At 36.6% G+C, this 27,333-nt stretch overlaps 1 protein-coding gene across 1 annotated transcript in view; it reads left to right on the top strand.

Moving 5' to 3' along the window:
- Nucleotides 1-27,333, top strand: part of PRKCE (protein kinase C epsilon) — a 296,140-nt gene that overhangs the window by 91,760 nt on the left and 177,047 nt on the right. The window contains exon 2 of the mRNA XM_084285400.1: nt 9,332-9,395. Coding sequence (XP_084141526.1) covers nt 9,332-9,395 — 64 coding nt within the window. The remainder of the gene's footprint in view (nt 1-9,331; nt 9,396-27,333) is intronic.

The raw sequence follows: 27,333 nt of genomic DNA, 5'->3' as shown, positions 1-27,333 counted from the left end.
AGAGAGAACACTTAATGTGGTTGCCTTTCAGATAAGAAAGGCTTTTCTCCTTTCTTCCCAGGGAGCTGAACTGAGCTCAAACTCATAAACAGTAGTTGGTTTAGTTTATTTTTATATATGCAAGTATTGTTGCTCTCTGGCTGGAACAAAGCAATTACAGTTGTTGTTGGTTAGAAGGCAAGTTCCAGATTTTTTTATTTTTTTTTTAAACCATAGGACTAGAATAGGATTAACAGGTGAGAAAATGAAGAGGAACTTCACCTCATTTAAATATCACAATTTCCTCGCGTTTATTTATATCCTGCCTTTGGATGTTACTCTACCTCATGTAGGAAGGATTTGAATTTATACTACTTTAGATCTTCCATCTGTTAATATTCCTGAATTCTAGGGTATAAAAATTAGTACAGTTATTTCTTTTATTCTTTATACAATAATGCTGTGTGCGTGTTTTGTGCTGTATACTGTCAAAGTTTACCATAGTATACCTAGGAGAAGAGTGCAGGAAAGTGTTTTGACCATAAAGAGAAGAAAAATATGTTTTACAGGAAACAGGTAGTGTTGCTTTGATATGTTAATGTGTGAGACTTCACACACTAAATGGACTGTACAGGAAAAAGGTGTGCAGAGCACCCAAATTGTTGTATATGACCAGGAAAAGTGCCGGTCAATCCCTAAGTCCTCTCCTTACCATGTACTTAGTATTACGCTGATACCTGCTTCATGATGGCTATTCAAAGTGTTGCAAATGCATCTACTCAAAGAAAATAGTGAAATTCAGGAGAAATATCAAATATCTGTGTGATTAAACCATCGTTTTTGGGTGATTCCTGAGACTGAGCAAAGGTGCTAGCTCTGAGTTTAGCTTGTATGTATAACAAGTGGTCACCTGAAATTGTACTGTAACAAAACAATTTCTTAACAGTGTTTACCAATTTTTAACCTGTAGTAATCAGCTGTGATCTACCTACATCCCTGATTCTCTATTGTAGAAATTCAGGGGTTTATTCCTACACATGTAGGTAACCCTCTCCCTTTTGGTTGCAGTTCTGTAGTGTGACATTTTAAAATATGTTCATGAGCCAAGTAGGAGATGTTTTTAAATATTTTGTGTTGGCTAATTATTTCCCTACAGACTACAGGCTGGAGAGTGCTGCCACACTAGCCACAGTGCGCTAACAGATTTTGAAAAGCATTGTGATGAAATTACAGGTCAGATATTACCACATGATGCAGTTCCTTTATCCTTAAATCGAATAACCATCTGCTGGGAAAAGTGATTGTTGTTGGTTTTTGCTTTTTTTTTTTTTTTTTTATTATTGAAATACATTTAGCAGATGCTTCCAGTGAAAGGCTTTATGCAGACTTCTGTTGTTGGTTTTACTGTCTGTTTGCTCAAAGTCTAGTTGAGCATCCTTTCGCCAAACTCAGCTCTTGCTCAACCTACTTTACGTTAGCTCTGGGCCTGTATTGCTTCTTTGTACTTTATTACTACTACTGAAATAATGCAACCTCCATTTCTAGTGTGTAGCTTGAAGGTAGGGGAATGAGCAATATCAACTGGAGTCATTTACACACTCGGAGTAACTGTATTGGTTTAAATTAAACCAACAAAGCAGCACGCTCACATGTGTGGAACACTTAGCTGGTTTGGCTATCAGTTGACCTGCTTGCTTGCAGAATGCCCTGAATGGTTAGTCTAGGCAGTCAGCTCTCTTAAGGTTATTGACCTCTCTTTCCACTCACAAATAAATGTCTCATTGATTTATTTCCATTTCATGAATTCTTATTGCAAGTATTTAGAAATCCTAACTGGTTTGGACATATAACTGTTAACAGATGCAGTTTTCTTGTACCATATCTCAGTATGAAGGAAAGGTGAAATGAGGATCTCTTGGAGGTGGTGGGGTAGCGATACCTGCTGCTTTACATACACTGTCACCACCTGCAGCTTTCAAGGAAGTGAAGATAGTCTTTCTCTCCTTTCAGATCAGCGAGTCAGAAACTTGGTTTCGTGCAGTGATGCTTTTGCAGTCATGCTGCTTGGTGCCTTTGCAGCCATTTGTACTGCTCTGCTATCTTGCTGTTTGTAAATAAAGCCATCTGTCCAAGCTCACATTCTGGCCTCTAACAGAAAATGAACCATGAACACCCTAGTCCCAATTCACTGGTCCACAAAAGTTGTTATTCCTTGCAATACACAAAATAAGTGTGTGATTTCTGTATGTGTGGATGTGTGTTCTTGGGCACAAACACATGCATCTGTATACTGCCATTCATTGAAAAATGTTCTTCAGTTGACGCCTGGGAGGCCTTAGGTACAATAAATAGGTTGTGGAAGATCAAAGTTGTATCACATGTGATTCAGGATGCTGCAATTGAATATTGGTGTATGTGATAGTAAGTAATGGAAGGACTCTTCTTTGAGAATTGATTTCTGAACACTGTGGTTATTTTATCTGAATCTTGTCATTCCCTGTCTGCTTCTGTTCTCTATTATGTCTGTACATGTGTCTGGCACTGGGAAGTGTTTGATCTTTTCTGTAGGTCATGCAAGATCTTTGATGTCTTTTTGTTGACTTTTGAGTATAAGTAAATAAATGGTAGAATCCCCTGTGGCCAAAATGTCTTAACTTTTATGTGTATCATTGTGGTCAATTACAATGTGGCAAGCTGTGTTAAGTTTCTCTGTAATTATAATAATCAAATATGTAACATTTGTAATGAAAGGCAGATTTTTGAACTTTGTGGCAGTGCACTGGCTCTCAGAGAGACCCGATTTCTGATTTATTTGGCCAGAAGAGCAAGAGTCTGTGGAGGAAGAAAAAAATTAAGGTAAACAGATTCTAGGAAAGTTTGCTCATCATATTACTGGTGTTTTCAGGCAATTTCTTTACAAGTCAAGTTTATCTCATGTAATTAATCATGAATCTTGTGAATTCTGTTAATTTTCAATTATATTGTTGTGTTGGGTCTGAAAATAAAATTTTCTCTGCTGTTTTCCTGACCCACCAGAGCCTATTACAAAGCTATCAGTTTTAGGTGAGCTTGCTAGGGATTCAGGTGCGCAGGCTAGGGGAAGTTTACAAGTTTAATATTACCTCTAGCCTGTTGTTTCTGTCAGGAGATTGCTTTTGTTCTAATAATGATGGTGTTTTTGAAAGCTTTTAAATGGCTTAGTCTGCTTTGAATATATTGCAATTTGTCACTATTAATGTTTTATTTTCTAGTAAATAAGTTAAAATAGGTACTGGAATAGCTATTTAAATTGAAGCAGGAAAAAAAAAATCTAGGTAAGGAACAGAAGATGAGCACAGATTCTGTTTCCAATCATTTTCTACTAGGTTACAACTGTTCTGATTTTTTTAAAATACAGTCTTTATGGAAATAATATGCAATAGAAATTGGAGAAGTAAATGCCCCTCAAAACAAGCAGTCAACCCCCCCCCCCAGCCTCTGCAATGTTAGTTCTTTAAACTAATTTCTTCCTTTCTCTCAGAGAAGTTATTCAAAGAGAAAACTTTCCAGTGTTATGCTATGCTCAGTATGGGTTAATGCATACTGACTTTTAAAGTCCTACACGACTCAAATAACCATCTGCAGTGACAGATCATGTGCTTGGAGGTTTATGCTTTAAGCTATCCAAATATCGGATAATCCTAGAACATCACAACAAGAGGTGCAAAGCAGGTTTTATGACTTAATTCTTTCTGTTTCTGTTGCTTATACAGTCCTTTTTTTTTTTTTTTTTTTTTTTTTTTTTTTTTTTTAATGTTGCCAAAATCCTGAACAGCTTTGTGACTCAAGGTTTTTTGCTGGATTTTTGCATTCTGTCTAGCTAGGGAACATCAGAGTAAAACTTCCTCAACCTTTGTACTGTTAGGAAGTTCGCTTATGGAAAATGCATTTGTCTAGTTATTGTTTATTCCAATTTATGTCAATGACAATCCTTAGATTTCTCTCAAGAGACAAGTTAGCATTTAAATAAGTACAATGCACTTAATCTTAAATGACTTTCTTGTGTTGTTGTTATGGTCAAATGAAAACCTGTGATAATGTGGCACTGAGCCACTGAAGATAGTGGTTTATCATTTGTTTACAACAGGTCGTGGTTAGCTCCACGAGGCACAAAAAATCTCTGTAGAATGAAAACAAGCATCCTCAAGTTTTGATGGAAATATTTAAGCTTTAGAGTGGTCAAGAATGCAAAATCTTCATGTGCAAATAAGAAGTATCAGCACAACCCAAATAATAGCATAGCATATTCTAATCTTCCTTATCCCTCTAAGATTAGAGTGTGTGTGTGGTTTCCTCAGCAAAATCTTAGACTAAGAACATCCTGCCAAAGATTGATATCTTTAAGGGGTTGGAAATTATAGTGTGTACCTAGGGGGAGGAAAGTAGTGAGCTTATGGAAGAGCTTAGAACTTCATTTTTTTTCAGAAAAGCATTTAGGAAGTAAAAGCTTGCAGAAAGCAAACCTTGAGGAAAAGCTGAAGAAGTATTTTCATAATCTTCTGCATAGTTTGATTAAATTTAGCATTACTTCAAAGTTGCCTGAGAATTGTGATGCTTTGGAAATGCTGAAGAGAAATATTTCAGCAATTTCTTGTTTGAGATTGTTTTTACTGATGAGTATTAACTGAATGGAAGAAAAAGGAAATTGCCTCCTAGATATGTACCCATTAAAGTTGTTTTAAAAAAGTAGCGCTTAGATGGCTCTGACTGATATTGCAGGAAGGCAGGATGTGTATAGCTTGACAAAGTGAAGCTTAAGTGAGGAATAGGACAAACGGTCTAGTGGGTAGTCTGGGCCTCCAGAGACCAGAGTTCAGTTCTTGTTTAACCATAGGCTTCTTGTTTGACTTTCTGGCAAGTCATTCAGTCTAGCTTGTGCCTTTGGGAGTATCTCATTTTACAGATGGGGAAATGTCTCAGAAGGGTGTTGAAAATAAAATCCATTAATGACTGTGAAACTATATAAATGCCTTCAATATGCTGAAAGTTGGCCATGGCTTCAGCATGGGTTTTTTCCTCTGAAAGTATGTCTGGTTTTATGGATGGTTGCCTTTTGTTCCCTGAAACAGACTACTAATATGCTTTATTCAGGCCTGGAGTTTTTCAAGCTCTGTCCTATTTTCCAGCAATCATTGTACCAATCTCAATACACTACCACATAAGGATTATTTTAACCATATAGAAGTTGTTTAAAGTGCCTTCAAAATTAATCTTACTTGTACCTACTAAAACGCTGTATTTTAGTAAGTACCACAACAATAGCATAGACCAGTACCAAGATAAAACACTTCAGTTATCAAACATTTTGTTCAATGATGGTTGTTACATCTTTTGTTGCATGTGGAGAGTGTGGTCTGTATGTGCAAGGAACATATTTTGCAATGGCTACAGCAAAGCTCTTTTTATATCAGCTCCTTGATCTCATTCTAGTTTGCATCTTGCCTTGTTCCCTGTTGTCCTTTTGAACAATTGTATCTTTTTAGACATCTTCTCATAGCATCTCTCTGCATGTATAAATGTTTAGCTGCATTCAGAGAGAAGTATTTTTAGTCAAAACGGAGGGTCAGAATAAGAACTGCTGTGATCAGACTATTTTCGTTGCATTCAGGTATGTCTTTTTATATCCAGCTGGATTTGACCAGTCTTACATATGTCTAAGGGCATTTCACATGTGGTATCTTTCTGAACATTTGGTGAAAAATTCTTTTAGAAGCAATGCTTTTCTAAAACAATAGAATAATGGTTTAAAAACTCCTGTACTACTAGTACAGGAGTACTAGTAATTGCACTACCAGTACAAAAACTACCAGTTAAAAAAAAAAAAAAAAAAAAAAAGGAACTTTAGATTGTGCTGTTCTTCTTTTATGCTTACTTGTATAATGACATTGCATAGTCTCCACTTTCTTCTAAGTGTAGTTTTACGTATAGATTGAAAGAAAATGCACATAGCTTTTATTCTACTAGCCTGAATGTTTCTAAGGTATTTATACCACTGTTTCTAGACATTCACTTATAAATGTTCTATGCAAGATTAGAATTGAATCAATCCTTTTCATTCCATGCTGGCTTTGATACATGAAAGACCTGTGACCATAAGGTTTTCTATCAGTTTGGGGGATTATGCTTCTTGGGGGAGGGTGGAGGGAGTGGGGAGGGATCTTTCATATGTAAGGTCAGCTGAGGCAACTAAGCTGCCAGTTCCTGGCAAAAGTACTGATTTATGTGGCTGATGCAACCGTCAGCATAGGTGCTTACTGAAATGAAATGGGGGTATTTTATAAATCTAAAAAAATAAGAATGTGTCTATTTCATTCTCATTGGTGTTACAGCATATTAAGACTGGGAAATCTTTGTAAAAGAGAATCCCTTGTTTATAAATAACTTGTTCAGCTCAGAACATCAGCAAAAAATCTGAATCAAATCATTAGGCATCATTTTTAATAAATTGTATACGAAAACAGTCCACTTGACGGATAATGAAAACTTACATTCAGTGCTCCAGTCTTTCCTGGGTTGTTCATAACGCTGTTTGTACTTAATAAATGAGCAAAAGGCAGACTGTGATAGTGGTCATCAGCTCCTCCAGATGCATGATTCTTCTGCAGGGACGGTGTCGGGGTTGTGCATGTGTGCGCACACAGTGGGATTTTAACTGCATCAAGTACTTTACTGAAAGCTTAACTAAACAGTATATAATGCTGAAAGAAACAGAGCATTAAGCATGCCTCTTAAATACAGCCATCTGTTGAGTACTATAGCAGTTTTTCAAAAGCCGCCCTCAACATAGACATCAAAGTCTATCCATCCACCTGTGCATCTGATCTAACATTTTGTGTCTAAAAATTGCTACGGGAGAGGAGCAGTATTTCAAGATCAGTAGCTTTATTTAAAACAAAAAGCACCCCCTCCCGCCCCTCATGCTGCCAGTTCAGAAATTGTTAAAAATGTCTTTATTCAATATTGAGTCCTTTATTTATGGAAAAAACACTCAACCACGCTTTCATTTTCCTCTCCTCTGAGTAACCCCTGGCCTTGCTAACACCAATTTCCTGCCTTGTCTATTTAAAATACAGCTGCTGAGATCATTTTCTTAATCCGTGGGTCTGGTGACATCAGACCTGTGAATTTGTCTACCGTCTCTTTCTTAAAAGTCACAGAAGGATTTTTGTGAAAAGCTGGCTTGTGGAAGGAGGAGCATATGTTACCCTGATGGATTCAACAGCTGTGGCCCAGGAGAGGGAAACAGCAGAGAACCTCTGCTGTAAAGGTCCTCCCGGGTGATGAGGGAAAGGTGGAAGCAGAAGGACAGTGACAAAAAATGTAGCCCCATGAAGCTACCTGCTGAATGCAGGCAGACAAAGCCTGGTGCAGACCGGACATCTTGGTATCTCGTTCCTTCCTTCTACCACAGAGCAGCGAGACGCTGGGCACGCTGGCTGAGCAGATTGGCAGGAGAGCGCTGAGCTTGGGTCTCTGTTACACCCTATGTGGACAGAGTTCAACTACAGTTTACTCCAAATGCTGCCTGCAGGCTCAAGTTTTGATGGTCCTTTTGGAGAATCTTTTTTATGAAGAAAACTGTCCAGTTCTTGGCAAAACAATCCTGAGATTACCATTTCACCTGACTTAATCGGCAAGTTCTGCTTTCATGTCATGAAGAAATGTGTGACATCCTCACCTGTGTGATGTAATATGTTGTTTAGTTATGAAGCTTCTGAATTATCATTAATAGTTAAATTCAAGTTGTAGTTGTCAAAAAGATCAAAGTATATCTTATGTGTTAGCGAAGCTCTGTTTTGCATGTTCATTTACTTGCTAACTTGCAAAGATGAACCAAGTGGTCTCCCAAGTTATTAATGTCAATTAGTGATCTCCAGATTGCCATCTTACTCTAGTCTAAAGCCATGCCCTAAGGTCACTTGTGACTGACTTCAGAGGCAGCTGAGTATAGTTTGTGTCCGCCAAAGGCTGGGGTTGGTGAAACGAGGCCCACTTTCCCCTGTGGCATGGAGTAGGAGGAGGTGCGGTGCGGTGAGGTGAGGGCGCAGGAAGCCTACTTCTGGCTGCAAGCCCTAAGCGCTGCTGCGTGGGCTTAGGAGGCTCCCACCCTCTGCCAAGGTCCCTACATCAATCCAGGGCTCTGCCCCTGAGGGGCTGTAGCAGGGCTGGGCTCCAGGTCCCCACAGCCCTGCCCTGCCCTGCCATGGGACCCACTGAGCCAGGCCCAGGCTGGGGCTGCCTTGGTGCCCTGCACCTTTTTGGGGTGGTGGGACATGGAATGGACCCTAGCGGGTGAGGTCCCTCGTGACTGAGGTGCCATAACTTCAGGTTTGCAGATTTATGTGTTTTACTTACCAAAATGGAATGAAAACACAGCATTAATGAACACCATGTTGGCTTCACTTGCAGCCTATGAAATTATGTGACAACTGCAGTGTGACATTAAAAGCTAAGTGTTTTAGTTTAATTTTAGTTTATTTTTTGAGAGAAAAATGACTACAAAATTATCTGTAATGTGTGGGGCACCCAGAATATACAGAAATCGAACAGTAATTAGTGTTGGTGATGTGGTAAATATGTGGTAAAATACAGAAGGATTTGTAATGAGATCAATGCAGTACCTGAAGTTTTTGCAGGCTATACAAATAAGCATTTAAATACAGCAGCTTGATACTGAGAACCCGAATTTCATGCCAAAAGTGATCTCTACAAAAGCAGACTCCTTAAAGTCTACCATTGCAGAAATAAATTAATTTTGTATTTCAGAGAAAAAGGATAAAGCATGTATTTCTTTCTCCCACTGGGGATACAAAGGGAGTATTATAAACACGTGTTAACCCACTATACGAGCTGTGTGTTGATTTTTTCCCCTATTCTGCCACCAGAGCTAATCTGGCTTGCTGGGATCTGAATAGGTTACAGTGTTGTTTTTCACATTTGCATAGCTGGGCTCAGTATAAATTACAGTCAAAAAGTTACTTGATACTGCTATTTAACTTTGTTCCTTGACTGCTGCCATACAAAAACCACTATTTCCAAGAACAGTGTTTTAAATATTTGATTTGTAAAATTCACTGCATTCAAGCTTTCCCAGTGCTAAAGGTACACGTTTCTTTTTCACTTCAGGGAGGTGGAAGGTGCCTCAACACCTCTTTGCAAAAGGAGACTGTGTTAGCAGTGAACTATAGACTGGCCCGTGTTCTGCCTATAATTTGGCTTCACAAGTTTTGGAAACTTTGGGTTTCCTTGCATGTGCAATCACTTGCTTTGGGAGCCGTTCTAAGTTTTCTTTTAATTCTCTTCTTGATTGCAGATTGACTTGGAGCCAGAAGGGAGAGTGTATGTCATCATAGACCTTTCAGGATCATCAGGTGAAGGTAGGGACTTTAAATATTTTTTCCTTATTCTTTCATGAATGGAATCTTTAAGGGCATTTACAACAGAAGTATTAGTGAAGGTGCTGTACCAATGCCCTCGTAATCTGTACAATCTCAAGTTAAAGTGAGTACATTTTGATGTATATCCTTGTGAGTCAGTGAGCATTTGCAGTTCATCTTAACCTGTTAATCACCAGTGATAACAATGCTGACTAAAAGGACAGTAATCAAATGAAGAGGGGTTTAGAATCATTAATTTCTAAAAGAAACTTCCAAATTCTTATTTTTGGAAGAATGTTAGCTAATTATGTAGGTAGAAATGATGAGATGTCAAAGAGGGGAAAAGAGAGTTTATTTGCTTTCATAAATACTAATATTTGTTATTTTTCCAATAAATGTTTTCTTTTTCAAGTAATGAGCACAACATTGTAACAATAACAGGTGTTTTCATTGTTATGACAGATAAATGTTGGGGAAAAAAATGAAGAAATTAACTTAAGATATTTTTCTTCTGTTTAATTGGGATAGGAGTCAGGTGGTATATGGCAGAAATAAGAGAGTTTATAAAGAAACAATTCTGTTGTGTTTATTGATTCTGCTCTCAATGACAGCTGAACCTGCTGAAATGAGGATGGCTCATTTGGGTTTGATTGTTTTAAGTGATGTCTTCTGATCCGTTTTCCCCGGTAGCTTACAGAGCTCAGCTAAACAAGGTTATCTTTCATTCAGAGTACATAAAGAAGTTTCATGCAACCCCTGACAGGAGCTGAAATAGAAAATGGTATGAAATGAAATTATTTTGCCCAGCACAGTTAAGAAACAGTGGAAGAATGTGTTTTATATTTGTGTTCTTTGTAATGAATTGCTGTGCTCTGACCAATTATTAACAGTAACTTGCAAAAACACATACTAAACTACATCTTGATATTTAAAAACAAAGCAAACCAATATTTAGACTTCGTCTTCTAGCTGTGTACCCACATAAAACATGCTTTGCCTTTTTTTCTTGCTACATATTGAAGTAGTAGCCGTTGCTTTAACAGCAGTTTCTACATATCTTGCTAATTCTCATGTCAATGGTACAACTAAAATGTGGTTGACAGTATTGGTTTTTAAGATGTGTTGGCAAGCAGATGTTCTTCCAAGCTTCCATTTATAGCTGGTTGATACCCAGGCGAGTATAGCATTACTACTGCATTGCAAGATGTGTTCAGATGAGCTGGACTGTCAAAGGACAGGAAGATGGTGTTTAGTTGTTCTTCAAAAGTTCTTTAACACTCTGTAACCTTTTATACAGGAGGAAAAAGTCTATGGTAATGTCACCTATGTTATTTGGTGTTTTACCCTGTGACAATTTAGCAGTGCTTTGAAACAAATTTGCAGAACTATAGTTTGTGCCACTGTATTACTGTAGAAGGGGAGCGTAAGAACAGGAGAATCCATGTGGAAACAGACCTCTGAGGAAAACAGCTTATGAAATGTGTTCTTATGTGAAGACAGAGACTTCAGTTAGGGTGAATTTGGTTGTACCCTAGAGAAGTTGTTTTGCTTACAAAATGAAGTAGTACTTTTAGAGCTTTCCTATCAAATAAGTAACCATGGAAAAGCTTTGTGTAAAAGCATTGCAAAATTCTCTGGGAAAGCTATGGTTTTCCTCACAAGGGAAATTGGACCAGTTTTGTACAACAGTCCGTAAACTTGTTTTATGGTGTTTTGTTAGCAGCACTATGAAATTCTATTTTTAGACCAATTTACTAGGGCTGAGGCCTAGCGAACTTTGGAAGAGACTCCTCTTGCCTAAGCTGTCTTAAAGTAGAATGACTAATTTAACATAACCACTGTATGCATCCTTTTGCACGGAGAAAACACCCACACTGAAACTAACCTACTCTATTTGTTTCAAAAACGTGTATTTCACCTGATCTCTCTGTATACATATATAAATATTTACGTAAAGAGAATGCATCTGATATGTATTTTATGCATTTCAGTGGGGCAGTTCATTTTAGTTGATCTGTGTTTGCTGAATATAAAAGAAGCCTAGAATTAAGGTTAGACTCAAATGCGTGACTTTTGAGTAGGTAGGGTTGTTTGAGGTGTTTGCTGCTCTTGACCCAATTTGTTAACCAGGGTCCTGGTTTTGAATTCCAGTCAACATTGTAAATGGTAACTGAGTATATAGCATTTTCTTCATGCTGTGTGAATTCTGACATAAAACCATGAGTGTTTTTTTCTTGTTTGTTTGTTTTCTTAATAAAAAATAAGCAATGTTTTATTTTAAATTTTAGAACTTCTTGGCAATGGTCTTCAAAACTTGGTAACCAAAAGCTTGTTGCTTCAGTCTATTCAGGCAGAATTCCCTCTGAAGTTAGTTTTTCCAACAGAGAAAGATAATGGGCAGGTGTAATGATGTCTGGATCTACATCTAAACCTATCTACATTTTACAAACCCACAGTTAGGGACTTTCACCACTGCTAATTAAACAGGAAGCTCTAGGAAGTACATGCAGGCTGTCACCCAAACACGTAAGAGTACCAAGCAAATCAGAAATGTGCCTAATGGGACTTATAAAAGATTGTAAATGATGTAATGAGAAGGTGCACAGTACTCAACTTCAAGTGGGAATTATGCACCCTAATTATATTTGTGAATCCTGCTAGGCCTCTTTCTGAGTGCTTAGAGTCTTAACTACTTCTTTAAATGGAACTTAGTCCTATCAGTGTGTTTAGGAACCCCACCTTGCCTGGTTTTGGAAATGTTAACTTGTATGGTAGGATAAAACAGTTTTTTATCCTACCATATAGGATATATGCATTGTGCATTCTCAGAAGGTGCCTGTTGAGTCTCTTAAGTCCTGTTACTATCACTGTTTCACTAGTGATTCTTGGGAGGGAAAATGTCAATTTAGGAAAATAAAAACAGCTGTAGTAACATTTTAAATTGGAGGAAAAAATCATGTTGCGTGTCTTTTTTTTTTTAAGTTCACAGAATGGGCAATTAAATATATCATCCATGGAAATGTGGGGTATTCTTGTAAACCAGTACTGTCTTGTAATTCTGTGTACTGAAATTGGTCTTGTTTCATGTGATATATGCAAGTTTCTGATTACCAGCAATCAATAACATAGCTTCCATAATTTGGCACCTCTAAAAGATTTTTAAGATAGATATCCAAATTCTGTTTTGGTAAAATTGACTTAATTAGTTGAATCTATTAATATGCGCAGAAAACTTTGCTATTAAACTGCTTCTGAGAAGCAAAATCCCAATTCTGCAAGTGAGTGCCGACTTGAATAAATAATTATATAAATTAAAAGCTTATGTATAAGATCCTAAATGATGGATAAAGAAGAAACTGTATGTTAGTAGTATATTCTCAACAGTTTTAGTAAGCTTTTAATTAATATCAATATAAGACATTGTTAGCATGTGTCTCTTAAAATTAAATTGTCCCTTAGTTGCAGCTGCCAGATTGTTTATCCCTCTGCACTACTTGCATTGGTCTGGCAAAACAATAAAAACAGTTCATTGTTATAATCTGACTTCCTTGACAAAAGTACACAACTTGTCCTTCCCATCTCTCTAATGGAACATTCACGGACCTCCATCACTTGTGTGGCATAGGTGTACTAAAAAAGGTGAAAATATGACAATATGAAGGGAGGTAAAGAGTACTTCTGCCTCGCCTTGTCATATTGCCAGACTTCCCGAGAGCCACTATTAGATACCAGTATTGGCATCTGAAAGGAATTTTTATCTGGAACCACAGAAAGAAGGGCTGAGTTCTTGGCTTTGCTGCTTGTAGTTTTTCTCCCATTCTGAAGACAAGCTACAAATCCACAGGAGTTTATAGAGGTGTGTCAGCTTCTCTTGCCTTTTCCTATATTGTGAAATTACTTTTAGAAGATGCCTAAAGAAGGAGCTGTACTGCAGCAGTTATGCTACACTTGTGAGTTGGCAACCTCGAAAGCCCGGTGCTTTAGACTGCTCTCCACTGGATATCTTGCAGCAATGACAGCTCTTACAATGGATTGCTCAGATCTCAAGGTATTTGGATTTGTTCTGAAAACATCATTTTCTAGAACTTGCTCCCATTCGATTCTAGTCTTTCAAGCAGAAAAACGTTGAAAAGAAGAAATACTAAGAAATAGAAAGCAAACTACATAAAAAGCCTTTACAAAACCAAGCCCAACAGAAATGTTTTTATCATCACTTTTTTTTTAAACTAAGGCTGTGTTGGAGCCAGCTTATAGCTTTGGAATGTTTGTTCTGCACTGAGAGGGAGGGTGAGTAACTATTTATTTTAGCAATCTTTTGTAAATTCCATAGTAGGAACTGTCTGGCCCACATACAGAAAATAAAATGCTAAATTAACTGTTTATCATGCAGAAGGTGATGTCCTCAAAAGTTAGGATTTAAATTTTTCTGTGAAAATTCAAACATCACTATACTATGTTTTCAAACTGAGTTCTCCAAAACATTCAGCACATTATGCTGATGTGGATATAGGAAGAAGAGGGAGAGAAAACAGCACTTAAAAAAATATATTTATAATTTCTCCATTTTAAACTATATGACCTGTATTTCCATAACATTTGTGGTTCGACTCTTTACACTCTCTATGCCAAAATTGATGTGCAGGGTTATTTACCTTTTAGAAATTTATTTCATTTAAAAGGGCTGTGCACATTCAGAGTAAATATGCATTTGTTTCCCATGAATGCAAACAGCTGTGTCAGTGGAAACTTCCCAAATATAGATACGCAGTAAGGTATCCATTCACAGGTTAAAATAACTGCAACAGTTAATTAGTAAAGTCCCTTTTACACAAATATTTGGTTACAATTTTAATACCTCTATTGGATTTTTAAAACGTTGACAAATAACTGCCCACTCAGAACTTTAAGGGATATTTCAAAAAGAAAACACTTTGGTCAAATAGAAAGAAATGTCGCTCTTATAGGCCTGACTCAGCATGCGGTAGTGTTAGTTGGAATTTTCATTGAACCATGTACTCTGCCATATGCAAGCACACAGGATCTTTAAGAAAGAATAAGCAATTCTAATAACTCTGCCAGGATATTTTGTCAGATTTGCAAAGCAAGAAATCAGTCAATTCTGCTATTAAACAAACATCTGTTAAAACTTTGCTTTAGTTACAATGGATATAGTTATATAGAATACCTATATCTATAGGTATAAGAAAGACATTTATAGTAGATCAGTGTTTAGAAGTAAGTTTCTTTGGAAAGGTTTATCGTAGATATTCTCTGTTACTTCACAAACCAGATGTAATGATTGTATGGGTTTTTAGTCTCATATTTTCAGCTTCTGACAGAGCTATGGATAAGAGTGTGACTGCTTATCAGTCTTTGGATGAATAGGAGACTTTTATAAAACATGCTGTCTTGTTTGTTTCCTCATTGCTGATCCGCATCCAAGGTCATATTGATATTTTATTCTAATTCATTGTTGCTGTACCATAGGTATTACTTCTAGGCTGAAGTGCAGTCATTGACTGTTTTATTGACATGCTTTGGCAGCAGTTTTTATGTCTATTTTAGTGCTTATAAAATTTTGTGAGTGAAAGTCTCTGAATGATTTCAGAAATATTCAAGAGCTAGCTGATTGAGGTCCAAAGGCAGTCTGAACATTTAAAACACAAGTAATGCGATGACACAACGATTCAATTTATAAACTGGGATAGCAGATGGCCGTCAAATGGGTAAGAGGTAAATTGCCTGACGAATAATTAAAAACATTTTCAACAAACTCAGTTTTATATAGACTGAAAGACAGATGCTGCTATATTTAAAAGCTTGTGACCTCCTTGCTGCATATGTCATTGTAGACTTCTTCTTTCTTTGGAATTATTGGCTTGTGTTTGACACAAATGCATATAGCTACTTATGCTTATGCTCTCTACCACTTACAAATTAAGTTCTATTTCCAATATGTCAGTATTGAACCAGTACCTGTAGAATGACTTGCAGAATGACCTTGACAGATTTTTTTGTTCTAACTTTATGTATTGTAGGCATTTTGTAATTAAAAATAATAATAATAAAAATAAAAAAGAATTATTTAAAACTTTTTCTGCAGAGTATGTCTAATCAGCCATGATGATTATTGTTAGATGCCCAAATTCACCTTATACAGATGTCTTTCTGTACGATTGCAGATTCTTCACTTTACAGTGGGCAGTCATATTCCAATAAAATGCCACAGCTCATGCTGGCGGTGGTAGGTACTGCAGAATGCAGCCTGTTGCTCAGGTCTGGGTTATGTCTACAAATTGCATAGTCACAGATTACATCTTCTGGTATGTTCATCTATTCAGATTCATCTGCTCATAAGACTTCAATTTCACAGGATGAAGAACTTAAGGTGATATTTCACAACAAAACCTGTTAGATGAGTTGTTGGCAGTATTTCATGAATGCAAATGATTTTGTTTAGGTTATTTGGCCTTTTGCATTGAAATATCCACCAATGTCCTTAGACTTAAGACTACATCAGGTAATGCATTTAACATTTAAGTAAAAAATATGAATTTAGAAGAGATTTTCCAGTTCTTTAGCTCATTTACCTGAAGGCTGTCAGTTTGGCAGGTACAGATATTGCTGATTGACATACATTACAGCAGAACTACAGCAGACATTGATAAGGAAATAAGGGAAGTAGTGTCAGTAGAAGCAGAGTATGCTTCTCAATGTCACTTTTGTGTTTCATGGTTGATGAATCTTTAACATAGAGACAGCTTGTTAATCAGAATATCCACAGGATTTATTATAGGCATCCAGTTTTGGTAGAACCACTACAGCTAGTAAAAATGTGTTTCTGTTCTATGTGTAGCATCCTTTTCCAAAGCTCTGTTAACAGAAAATACCCATGGGTTGAAAACTATCTCTACAGTTCTTAATGTTTGTCAGAACTTTTCCTTAGATTATTTCTTTGTCATCATTATCATCATTAATTATGCCTGTTATATTAAATGGACACTAAAAATGAGGTTTGATTGTGCTATTCACTGTCTGAAGTCAGAACAGCAGGAGGTACTTGTCCAGAGATCTCCAAGTCTGAATGACGTTCATCCAGGAATGAGACTTTTTGTTTGGTTGTTTCAGCAAGCTATTTTAGTGAAGAAGGGAGTTCTCTTTCATTAATGCCTTCTTTTGCAAATACACTTTTGTCAGTTTATTATTATTATCATAATCATCATCTTTGATCATTGCTGTTCTGGGACTAGGCCAAGTCATGGTTCTCAAAAGAGAAGCTTTTGGAAAGTGGTGGCAGCTGGCCTGCTTTCTCTGCAGCCTTGCTCTGAACCATGGGCCTTCAGGTGCTGACACTGCATTTGGTTGTCTTCTCCTAGAGTTGAGAGTCTCTCTACTAGTGCAGTTTGGGGGGAGAATCCTATCCTTATAGCTTCTTCTGTGATTTACTTGCTTTTTTTTTTTTTTTTTTTTTTTTTTAACTTTTTCTCTGCCATCCTTACTAGAACTGTTGTGTGGTTTCATAGAAGGCTGACTGTGCCTTGGTGCTGAGAAACTGTGCAGTGCTCATGGATCTTCTCAGGCGCTAAGGCTGGTCATTGCAACTTGGAGCTCATCTTGTACAGCCCTTTGCTATCTCAGCATGTGCAGGTAAAGCCAGAGAGGGAAATCAAATGTGATTTGTGTGCTCCGCACCAAGATGTATTAGTGGCTGATATGTACTCTGTGGAAGGGAATACCTGAAAAATTATGTGTTTACGTCCTTTTAATTGCTGCTGTCAGGAGTGAGTTGTCACAAGGGAGGCTGCTGCTACCACCAGCCGTGTCCTAGTGTTTCCTGTGTAAAGCTCTGTCAGGTTCAGATACTGACCAAAGAAACTTTACCAAGATCCCATGAACTCTCAGATGGCAACTCCCATAAACCTGTTCCTTCCCTACTTCAGTACTTAGTGGTTGTTACTCTAGCCAGTTATTTCCGTCACTTACCTGGCTTGAATGAATACACATCAGTGGTAGCGATGTGTTTACTCAGAACACTTTACATCAAGTTTTGACAAGTTTTGTTTGTATTTTGTGAGCTTTGTTTTAAAATACCAACTCCAACAGACTCATCGGGCAGACAATGAAATAGTTTCTAGTAGCCACCAGTTGCTGCATTGAGCAGCCTGTGAAGGAACGCTTGCATTTCTTCTGAATTTCTCTTACATTCCTAGATAGTTAAATCTCAGGAAAATACTTTTCCACTAAGGTATAGGGCAGCTTACCTCTCTGAAATATTAGAAATATTTTTCTCCTTTTCTTTTCTTTTCTTTTCTTTTCTTTTCTTTTCTTTTCTTTTCTTTTCTTTTCTTTTCTTTTCTTTTCTTTTCTTTTCTTTTCTTTTCTTTTCTTTTCTTTTCTTTTCTGATACAAATTCTTCTATAAATTCTTCTTTATTCACACCAGTAACATCTATTCCATCAAAATATATCTGTAAGCCCACCTTTGCTATTCCTCCTGGCAGTAACACCTCTATAAAAGAAAGTTTCAAGTTTTTCATTGTGAAGAACAGCACTTGACACTTTTAACGCAGTATTCAGCTTTCTTTATCATATTAGTGTGTATTCGCTAGTTTAACCAATCCTTTGCAAAGGTCACCTCATTTCTGAATTAATTTTTTAATGAGAATGGATGGACAACCTACTTTTTAATAACCCATAACCCACGTGCTTAAGGTAAACACATAAAGAAGAATTCCAAAGTCCCTTAATAACTTAATTGCAGATACCTTTATATCTTTTATTTTTCAATCCAAAATTTGATCAAGCATCCAACACACATGTCCTTACTTTCCTCCATACTTCAATGTCTAAGAAGAAGGTGACGTATTGGAAGCAGCTTGGGAAGAGCCAAAAGAGGTCGATGGCTACCCATATGGAGTCTGGGGAAAAGCAAAGGCAGACTCTCAGCCCTTACAAACCTCTGCAGATTCTTTGGAGCTTTACGTGGAGTCAGAAGAATTGTACAAATAGATCTGCTATTGGGAAGGCAGTCTTTCTGCTCCAGAGAAAAATTGTGAAGTATCTGAGAAGTAAGGTTGCTGCTTGATGCCTGCAAAGTTGTTTACCTAGATTTAGCAAACCACATGGACTTTGCACTTTTAGACTTGAGGCTGTGTCTTCTTCTGGAGTTAAAATAATCTAAAACTATCTGAACGGGACAGTGCTCAATTGACAATGCTAATGAATGGTGTCTTTCTTCAATTGCTTGACTTGGGTAGGTTTATAGGTTAGAGCTCTTCTATACGTGCAGCTGCCCCTGCAAGTTCACAGGAGCATCGTGTGCTCAGGAGCATAAGGTCTGTAGTGACCTTATTGTCATTTTCTCCTTTTTTGATGTAAAGCAAAATATACAACCAGAGAAACCAGACACACACCTGTTGTTCTCTTCTGTTCAGTCCCAGTAAGCAGGACTCTGCTTCTTCAAAAGGCCTGATCTGACGTTTTTATTCATAGCCTGGGTAAAGCTAGAGTACTACTATGTTTTCAGTTTTCCTCTTGTAGACTTGTTTTACAGAACAAGAGCGAGCAGCAATGTGCAAGCCAGCTTTAAATGTACCCAGAATCTTTGTTTTCAAAATTCATTATACAGTGTGTCAACTGAGAACCTATTTCCTTTGAAGCTTTGGTTTTATGTCAGTAGGGTTTAGGGATTTTTTTTCCCATTCAGCTGTTCATGTTTTCAACACCAAAAGATCAAAAATTATTCAAACCACAAGTGGGTAAAAAGGGTAAAACCAAAGAAATATAACAAGCTTAAATTCTGATTTGCAAAGTTTTCTGCTTCTGCTGCACCTTTGTTTTCTCATCTTAGGAGGGATAATTCAAAATTATTACTAATAAATCTTTTCTCTTGGGTCTTATTTGATTTAATCTTAAAATACTTCTGTGTTAAAGTATGAACGCTTATCTCAAAATGATTTTTTTTCTAGGTTTCTATCTTCCTTTCTCTTCTTGAAGCTATTTGCATATTTTATGATAGTCTGTACAACTGTAAGAAAGCTTTGTCCATCCAGAACCTGAGTTTCTAGTTTGTTGTTCTAAAACAAGAACAGCTGGGTTGTTTAAGGTTTTTATTGCTTGTTAATCACTAAATTTTAGCCAAGGAGAATAGTACAACCATTATAAGTGAAATGTAGACATTTACACTAAAATGGAAAGGTTACGATTCTCAACTAGACATTTTCTTTTTAAACAGAAATAAACAGCTTTAACTTCTTTTTCTAACAGATCTGGGAAAACAGGATACTATTTAATATCAGTAGATATCTGTAATTTCTCTAACTCCTGTTCATAATTATTTGTTGATGGGGTGGGTGATGCATTTCTCCTGAGACAAACAAAATGAACATGCTAACCATTAGCGTGGCATCTAAAAGCAGGTACTTGTGTATTGTTACCCAAATGACAATAACTGAAAAGCCTTAGACCAAAGTAGGAACAGTGAAATAATAGCATGACAGTACACAAGAAGTTCTTTGCACATGCAAATTATGCTGACTTCAGTAATGGCATAGGCATTAAATTGGGAAAATGCACCTTGCAAGCTAACTGATCAAAGCCAGGTCTCTTTAAAGGCATTAACACAAATACAGATCAGTACCAGGTGGCATTTCAGTCTGTTGTTAAACCATACTCCTAAATTGTGCTGCTCAGTGAATAGGTTTGCCAATGGGTGCTTATGCAATTTTTGTGGCAAGTGCCTTCCCAACGAACATCTCTCCATGGATTTATAGCCATCCCTTGGATTGCATCCAGCTAGCTGATGGAACATCTGGTAAGCATTGTGTTTGTAATAAGCCCTTACTGTATAAAGCTGGCTGGAGTTTTTCAGGCAAAGATCGATGACCTTTTCTTGGCAGGCTTCTAACTGTTTGCCAAAACAAGTGCTTCATAGGGAGCAAGACACTGGTAGAAGATTTGGTTTAAAGGCGCCTTTGTATTGTACTGTAAGAGTTTGTACTTGTTTAAGGAAAATTGCATTAGACTGAAATAGAAAAATAACGAAATTCAGATATATATATATTGTTTCAAATTGCTGTCTCTCTTTTCACCATTTATGTAGTACAAGCTCTGATTTCCATATGTTTTTGTTGTTTTTTTGTTCCTAACAAAATTATTCAAGGCCTTTAGAATATCTGTGGTTATTATCACCGTTACATATGCCTAGGATGTTTTTGAAGAAAATGTGAAAAGTACCAGACTGAAAACTATAGTGGTGTTTTTGTACAGAAGGGAAACGCCAACAAGTAATAAGATTTGGAATAGAAATACATAATTTTTGAAGTCTGTATTTGGCTATCTATTTCATAGGACACAGTAAGGGTAGATTAATCCTTCACTCATTGCATAACGTGATATATGATGTGAAAAAAGTTTTAATATAGTTTATGTGTATGTGTTTCTTTTGTAGTTTCTGGTTTTGTTTCACTGCACTTCATAAAATACCTAGCCTATATTCTGTTATTTGCTTGTTTTCTTGCTCTACATTGTTGTTGCAGTAGCATGATCTGAACCACTCTGTTCCATCTTGCCCCCTAATAATACTCAATTCTGTTTGTTGTTAGTACCATTGAGAAAAATGTCATAGTCCCTATTGATTAACTGATCAAGGGCTGAACAGAAACAGTAACGCACAAGTTAAAGACAAATTCTAGCTCTGTTCCTGGCCTTTACATTAACCAGTCAGCCTTAGGAGTGTTAATGTCCTTTCTGAACGTCATTAGCCAAATGTTTACTGTCTTCAACGTAGCCTAAAAATCTAATTCTGTTCTTAAAATATGAGTTCTACAGTAATGTAAACATATGGAGTCTCAAAAACGATTTCTTTTTTGAGTATAGTCTTGAAAGGTTAAAATATTTATGAGTACAGCTGGAAAAAGAGAAGCGAATTTAGGAAAGTTTCTTCTTAATAGAGGCTCAAAATCTGCGTACAGTTGCATATTTGTTCCATGAACCCATTGCAAATAAGTATAAAAGAAAGTATGGTAATATATTAAGTGGCGGTAAAACATTTTTTAGGTTTTAAAAGCTATTTAAAAGAATCAATCATTCAGCTGGAAAGTACCATCATTATTTCTTAGGTAATAGCCTGAATTTCAAACTCTTAGACTTCTTAAAAATAATAAGCAGATGTACTAAAAAGACAGGCGCATTAACTGTACTCATTTGCCACGGGATCTTAAATCATTTCAGTCTTTTGCACTTTATATTTAGGGAGGGTGAACAATACTCAAAAGCCATGGCGCATAATTTGGAATTTCACTCAAGATAAAGCATCTGAAGAAAGTTAATAAAATCTTTATTCCATAAATCAGCAAAATTTATACTTGCTCTTGTTTTGGGAGAATACACATGAAGTAGAGTGAGAGTCCCAATAATTAGAGATTCAAATGAGAGTAATAAAAACACTACTCATGGAAAAGCCTTGTTGATATTGAATGTGGCCACCATCAAGAGGGACTTTTGGTCTCTGTTTTACTACTGGACACTTGCTACCATTAAATATGTGTATTTCTTTCTCCTTTTCAGTAGTAATCCTGTCTATGCTGTGGGGGAATAAAACAATAATTTGAGTACTTTTATAAGCAAGCATTGCTAGGTTAAATAAATACATAGCTAAAAATATTTTACATTAAAAGTAGGTAACAGAGCTGCAGATAAAAGAGCAGTAGTCCTGGCATTGGTCAGAAGCTTTGTTGCCTGGTTCTGCATGTTACATTTGCATAGTCAGAGACCTTTTTCTTATTTCTGTAACAGCAGCTGAGCTCATAATTTGGTAGGCTCTGTCTGTGATGGATCTTCAAGGCGTATGGTTCACTAAATGTGGAATGCATAATGCCAAAGTCGAATGCATTGGAACATCATTATTCCAGACTACAGTGGTTGTGGGTTTTTGTTGTTGTTTGTTTTTTCCTTTAGGGATTTTTCTAACCATAACATACTCTTGGAAATGCTTCTGCCAAGTGATCTGCTCATTGGTAGGAATACTGTATTTATTCTTGTAGTACCATCAGAATGCAGTATGATTTTATGTACTTGCAAATGTTGCTTGTTTCTCCTTCCTCAAACCTCCTCACCTTCCTGCTGAAGTAATTTGGCTGAAAGAATAGAAATACTCTGGTAAATGGTTGTTGTCTGTAATAGGAGTTATTAGAATTATGAGGTAAAGCTTTCAGTGCAGTTTGTTTTCAATTGGTTCCTTTATCCCTTCAGAGTCTGTTCTTTCCTTTTCTCTGCTACAGCCTTTTCATTGATGCTTTATACCTGTGAAGGAAAAAATAATAATGTTTTGCCACTGTCATTCAGCAGTCAACAGCAGTCTCTGCACATAAAAATGACTGAATAGAGCGTCTGTGTGTTACTTGGAAGCTTAGTTGTTTTGTTTGTTTGTTTTCTAAGAAAACATAAGAGAAAGCAAGATGCAAGGCTAGACAAAGAAAATCAAGTCCTTTCATTGTCTCTGTGGATTTTTGTAGTGACTATACTAAGGAAGGTACTGAAAGCTGTGACTGAAACAGAGGTAAATACTCTGATTTAAATGTTGCCCGGTCCTTTGTCTTTTTTTTTTTTTCATGCTACGACTTCATTTGCTTTCATTATTTCTGCCAGTTTTCTCCTTAAAATGAATATCGGGGAAAAAGTAAAACAGATTTTAATCTCCAGAAACAACTTTAATAAGTGAACTGGCTGATAAGTTGCAGTTGCAGCTATTGCATATAGTATAGGTCCTAAATTTCCCCCAACACACATTAAACTTAACCATTACTAAATAGAGAAACAGCATTAGAATCTAGGACAAAATATTCCACCAAACCAAATCTGAGTTTTATTGACTCCAGTTTGCACCAGTGTGGCTCCCTCCTCCAAGATACAGCGGAAAGAAAAAACTCATTTATAAAACACTATTGTAAAGGAGACCAATATATACTCCCTTTCTGCTTACTTCTCTGTTTATAACTCCCAGATCAGTACCAGTAAACTGTATCTTTCCCGACAATTCCTAAGCATATGCTTTTCTTCTTTATTGGACTCGGGTTTTTTTGTTTGTTTTGTTTTGTTTTTTAATTTAATATATTTTTTCTGTTTGTTTCGCTTTTAACTTCTTCGTCCCATCATTTTGGAAATCTGCTCTTCTGTGAATGATACGATTTAAAGGAAACATCTTCCATCACAATTCACAAATTTCCCACAGTAGATAAAAGTAACCAAGGGTGTTGGTTCACCTCTGACAAAAATACTGGGGGCGGTTGTATTTGTCTCTTTTCAGAGCAGCGTAATTGTTTACATCTGCACAGCAATATCATAAAGCAAGAAAGAACTAGAAGGGAAGAAATAACTTATTTTCCCATTTAAACTCCCAGTGAAACTTTGTGAATGTATAATCACTTTCAGACTTTGGTCAGGGTGCTTAAAAATCCAGTCCAGTCTTTATTAAAAGTATGATGCAGTCTATAACTATTGTATGACAAAGAACTGAAGCTATCCTTTTTGGTTGTGGTGGTTTGGTTTGTTTGGTTGGTTGGGTGGTTTTGTTTGTTTGTTTTTAAATTGTGCCAGTTTAACAGTACAGTTCTGCTGGTAAGGACTTTATCTGGAGCTTGAAGGAAGGAAGAAACTTTTGGATTCAGTGGTCAGGCTATTAAGATCAGCTTTGAGGCTTTCCCTCAGTGGTGAGTTTTTAGCTTTACAAACATAGTGCTGGGCATTTCAGTTGATTAAGTGGACACACACCTACCTCCACATATTCAATATTATATTTAATATTATATTCAGAAGTAGAGGCCACAAATACTTAAGGGTTTTGTAAATCTATGTGAGAATCACATAGGGCACATACTGAAGGGGAAAAAAAAAAAAAGGAAGCAAAAGATCTTATTAACTGGAAATGCAGTAAGCAAAATTTAAATAGTGAATGCTTTTGAACTGCAGCAATATGAGTTTAAGTGTCTGATTTACTTTGGTGTTAGTGCAGCACGTGGGCTAAATACCTTTTTAAATTTACTTTCAAGTGCTTTAAAGTATTCCTGGAGAAAAATAAAGCAAAAACTTAAAAAGAATTCCAAGTGTTCTTAGAACACTTGTGTGCATTCTACAATTACAACAATTTTTGCTAATATCTATGAGAGCAGATATTTGTTTTAGAGCATTCTGTTTTCATGTGTCTACAAATTTCTGAGTGCACAGAAATTTTGTAGTTGTTATATTGAATACACTTCCAGGCTGGTTCAAGTTTAGTCCTTCAGACAAGATAATACTCTCAGTGTGTGTAATGGAATCACTGATGAAACCATTTTATAATAATGTTCTTGAGGGCAGGATTGTTTGGTCAAACCTCATCACTGGAGCAATTCGTATATCTGCCATCTTGACTTCCGGCAAGATTCTTCTGTGCGTCAGCAGACTTCTCTGGAAAATAAGAGTACTTATGACTATTGTGCTGAGAGGGTAATGTTAATAAGTGAAAGTTATTCTTGGGAGAAAAAGCTTTGTAAATGCTGGAAAAGAACTTGAGATTTAGATTCATATCTTGTTTTCAATTAACTGCCTACTCTTCATTGAAAGAGTAGAGAAAGTACACTCAGTGTGATGTAATGCACTTACACTTATTAAGATACAATTTATCCCCGTTTCAGAATCCTAAATGAACTTTGAGGCTTTTGTCTTTTAAGAATCCATTAATAAACTCTTTGCTGGCTGCAGTTACTAAATTCTAATCAGGATTCCTTACTCAAATTTCATTCTTGAGACATTTTACTGAAACTAATCATTTTAATTTGTGTAAAAATACAGCAGTTATTTGTTAGAATGACAGAATGGTTTGGGCTGGAAGGGACCTAAAAGACCATCCAGTTCCAACCCCTTTCCATGGGCAGGGACACCTTCCACCAGACCATGTTGCCCAAAGCCCTATCCAGCCTGGCCTTGAGCACTTCCAGGGATCCACACCTTCTCTAGGCAACCTGTGCCAGTGCCTCACCATCCTCTGAGTGAAGAATTTTTTCCTCATATCTAATCTAAATCAGCTCTCTACAAAATTGACCATAATAAATAGATTTTTGTCTTTCAATGTGTTGTGCTGGTAACCTAATTCAGAATGGATCTTACGGGAGGGGGATGTTGAGGAGTGAAAAAAATAAGTCCCCAAAGTATCTACTGATCACTTTCAGAATTTGAAGATTAAAAAAGTTGAATTATAGGTTTAAAAGAAGCTGTCATACCTAGTCTTTCTTATTAGAGAGCATAAATTACATGTGCTTAGGAAAGTTAGGTATCTAACATGCATAAGATAAATTTTACTACTTCATTTATTCTTCTCGGGATGCAATCAGTATCAGAAATCATTTTTTTTGTTTTAAGGTACGACTTTTGAGGGTTTGATTGTGTTTCTGTCAGAATAATGGATGCATTACAGAAAATAATTTAGCTTCTCTTAGATTAAGCATTTTCCTTATATGTGCTTAAGTGTTTGACTAAGTTGTATAATGAAAGTATATCTTGTTCTTCAATAATTTTTCCTTTATTTTTTTTTTTTTTTTTTTTTGAGTTAGAGGAGTGGGGGGAGACATCATATACTCAGTAGTATCTTGTTGGATGCCTTCTCTGAAATTCTGTAGGCTCGCAGATTTTCCATCTAAGATTGCCAAGCTGTTTGGCATATTGGGATGTGATCCAGCTTTTTGTGTCTCTGTTTCTTTGCAGCATCACAGTCCTCATTATTTACAGATTTCTAACTCGCATTGCTCCAGAAAGGCTGGCTTGGGATATATTATCAAAGAGCACGAGCCACTTTTCAGACTTGCCATGTATCCTGGGCCTCAAGAAGAATCATTGCTATTCCTTGCATGAGCCAGACTGATCACTTGGATCATAGGGCACACAGTTTGCCTTACAAACTGAGAATGGCAAATCGGTGAAAGATTCAGAGTTGGAAATACAAACGCCTTGCTTCTGTGCCAGTCTTGCTACACATAAACTACGGAAAGTATCAGAGCATTTCATTTCATTACTACTGACTTTGGAGAAGGAAGGCTTTAAGACTCCTGAGGTCATTGGCAACTAACCCTGTGAACACCTGGTGCAATTAGTAGTGTCCAGTATTCTACACTGGTTTCTGTGATGTATTAGTATTTTTCTAGGGAAGGAGACCTATTTTAATGTATAGTAAGAGTAAGATTAACAGAAGCAGTTTCCCTTTACTGTTTATACAGCAGATGTACAGGCTATAAAAATTGTATTTGAGGACTCACATCTTCATTACTTTTAACCGTATGTGATATCAGATGAAATTTTGTTATCAAGCTCTTTTTTGAGTTGCAAATACCACATGCTGTTCAAGTCCTAGCTATCACATCGTTGTGTTTACATAATAGTCTCACAATGAATGATTCCCTCTAGCAATACCACTGCTGCTAAAGTTACCAGCATTAAAGGAGTGCACAAAAGGCTCCAAATGGATTTGGTATAGCACAGGTGAAACTGAAATCATTGCAGCATTTCTGGTCAGAGAAAATTTGGATAACATGAGGCATGCAGTATTTCTTCTGTGGTTTTAATGAAGCCAACTCAGTTCCACTGGAACATTTTTACATCAGTAAGAGATTTGGAAGAGAACATGGAAAGAGTCCAACCTTCCAGTTTCATACCTACACTAAAAAGACTAAGAAAATAATCTGTCTTTTAAACATCTGGAACCTATTTCTTGAGTTTGCTGGGTTTGATGTTGAGTTTTCTTTTTATTCATTCTTGTGCTCTGTATTCCTAGGAGACATATGGTTGGGTTTTTTATTAATTAGAAAAAGGAAGTTTCTCTTAAGGATTACTCGTTATTAGAATAAAGTTAAATAATGGCATTGTTAAATTCAGTAGGATCTAAATTTTATTAGTAGTTTCCTATTTTTATA

The sequence above is a fragment of the Netta rufina genome (genome assembly GCF_964035555.1).
Source record: "Netta rufina genome assembly, chromosome: 3".
NCBI lineage: Eukaryota > Metazoa > Chordata > Aves > Anseriformes > Anatidae > Netta > Netta rufina.
Note: the sequence above shows the minus strand (reverse complement) of the source record. Positions and strands in the feature narration are given on the sequence as shown.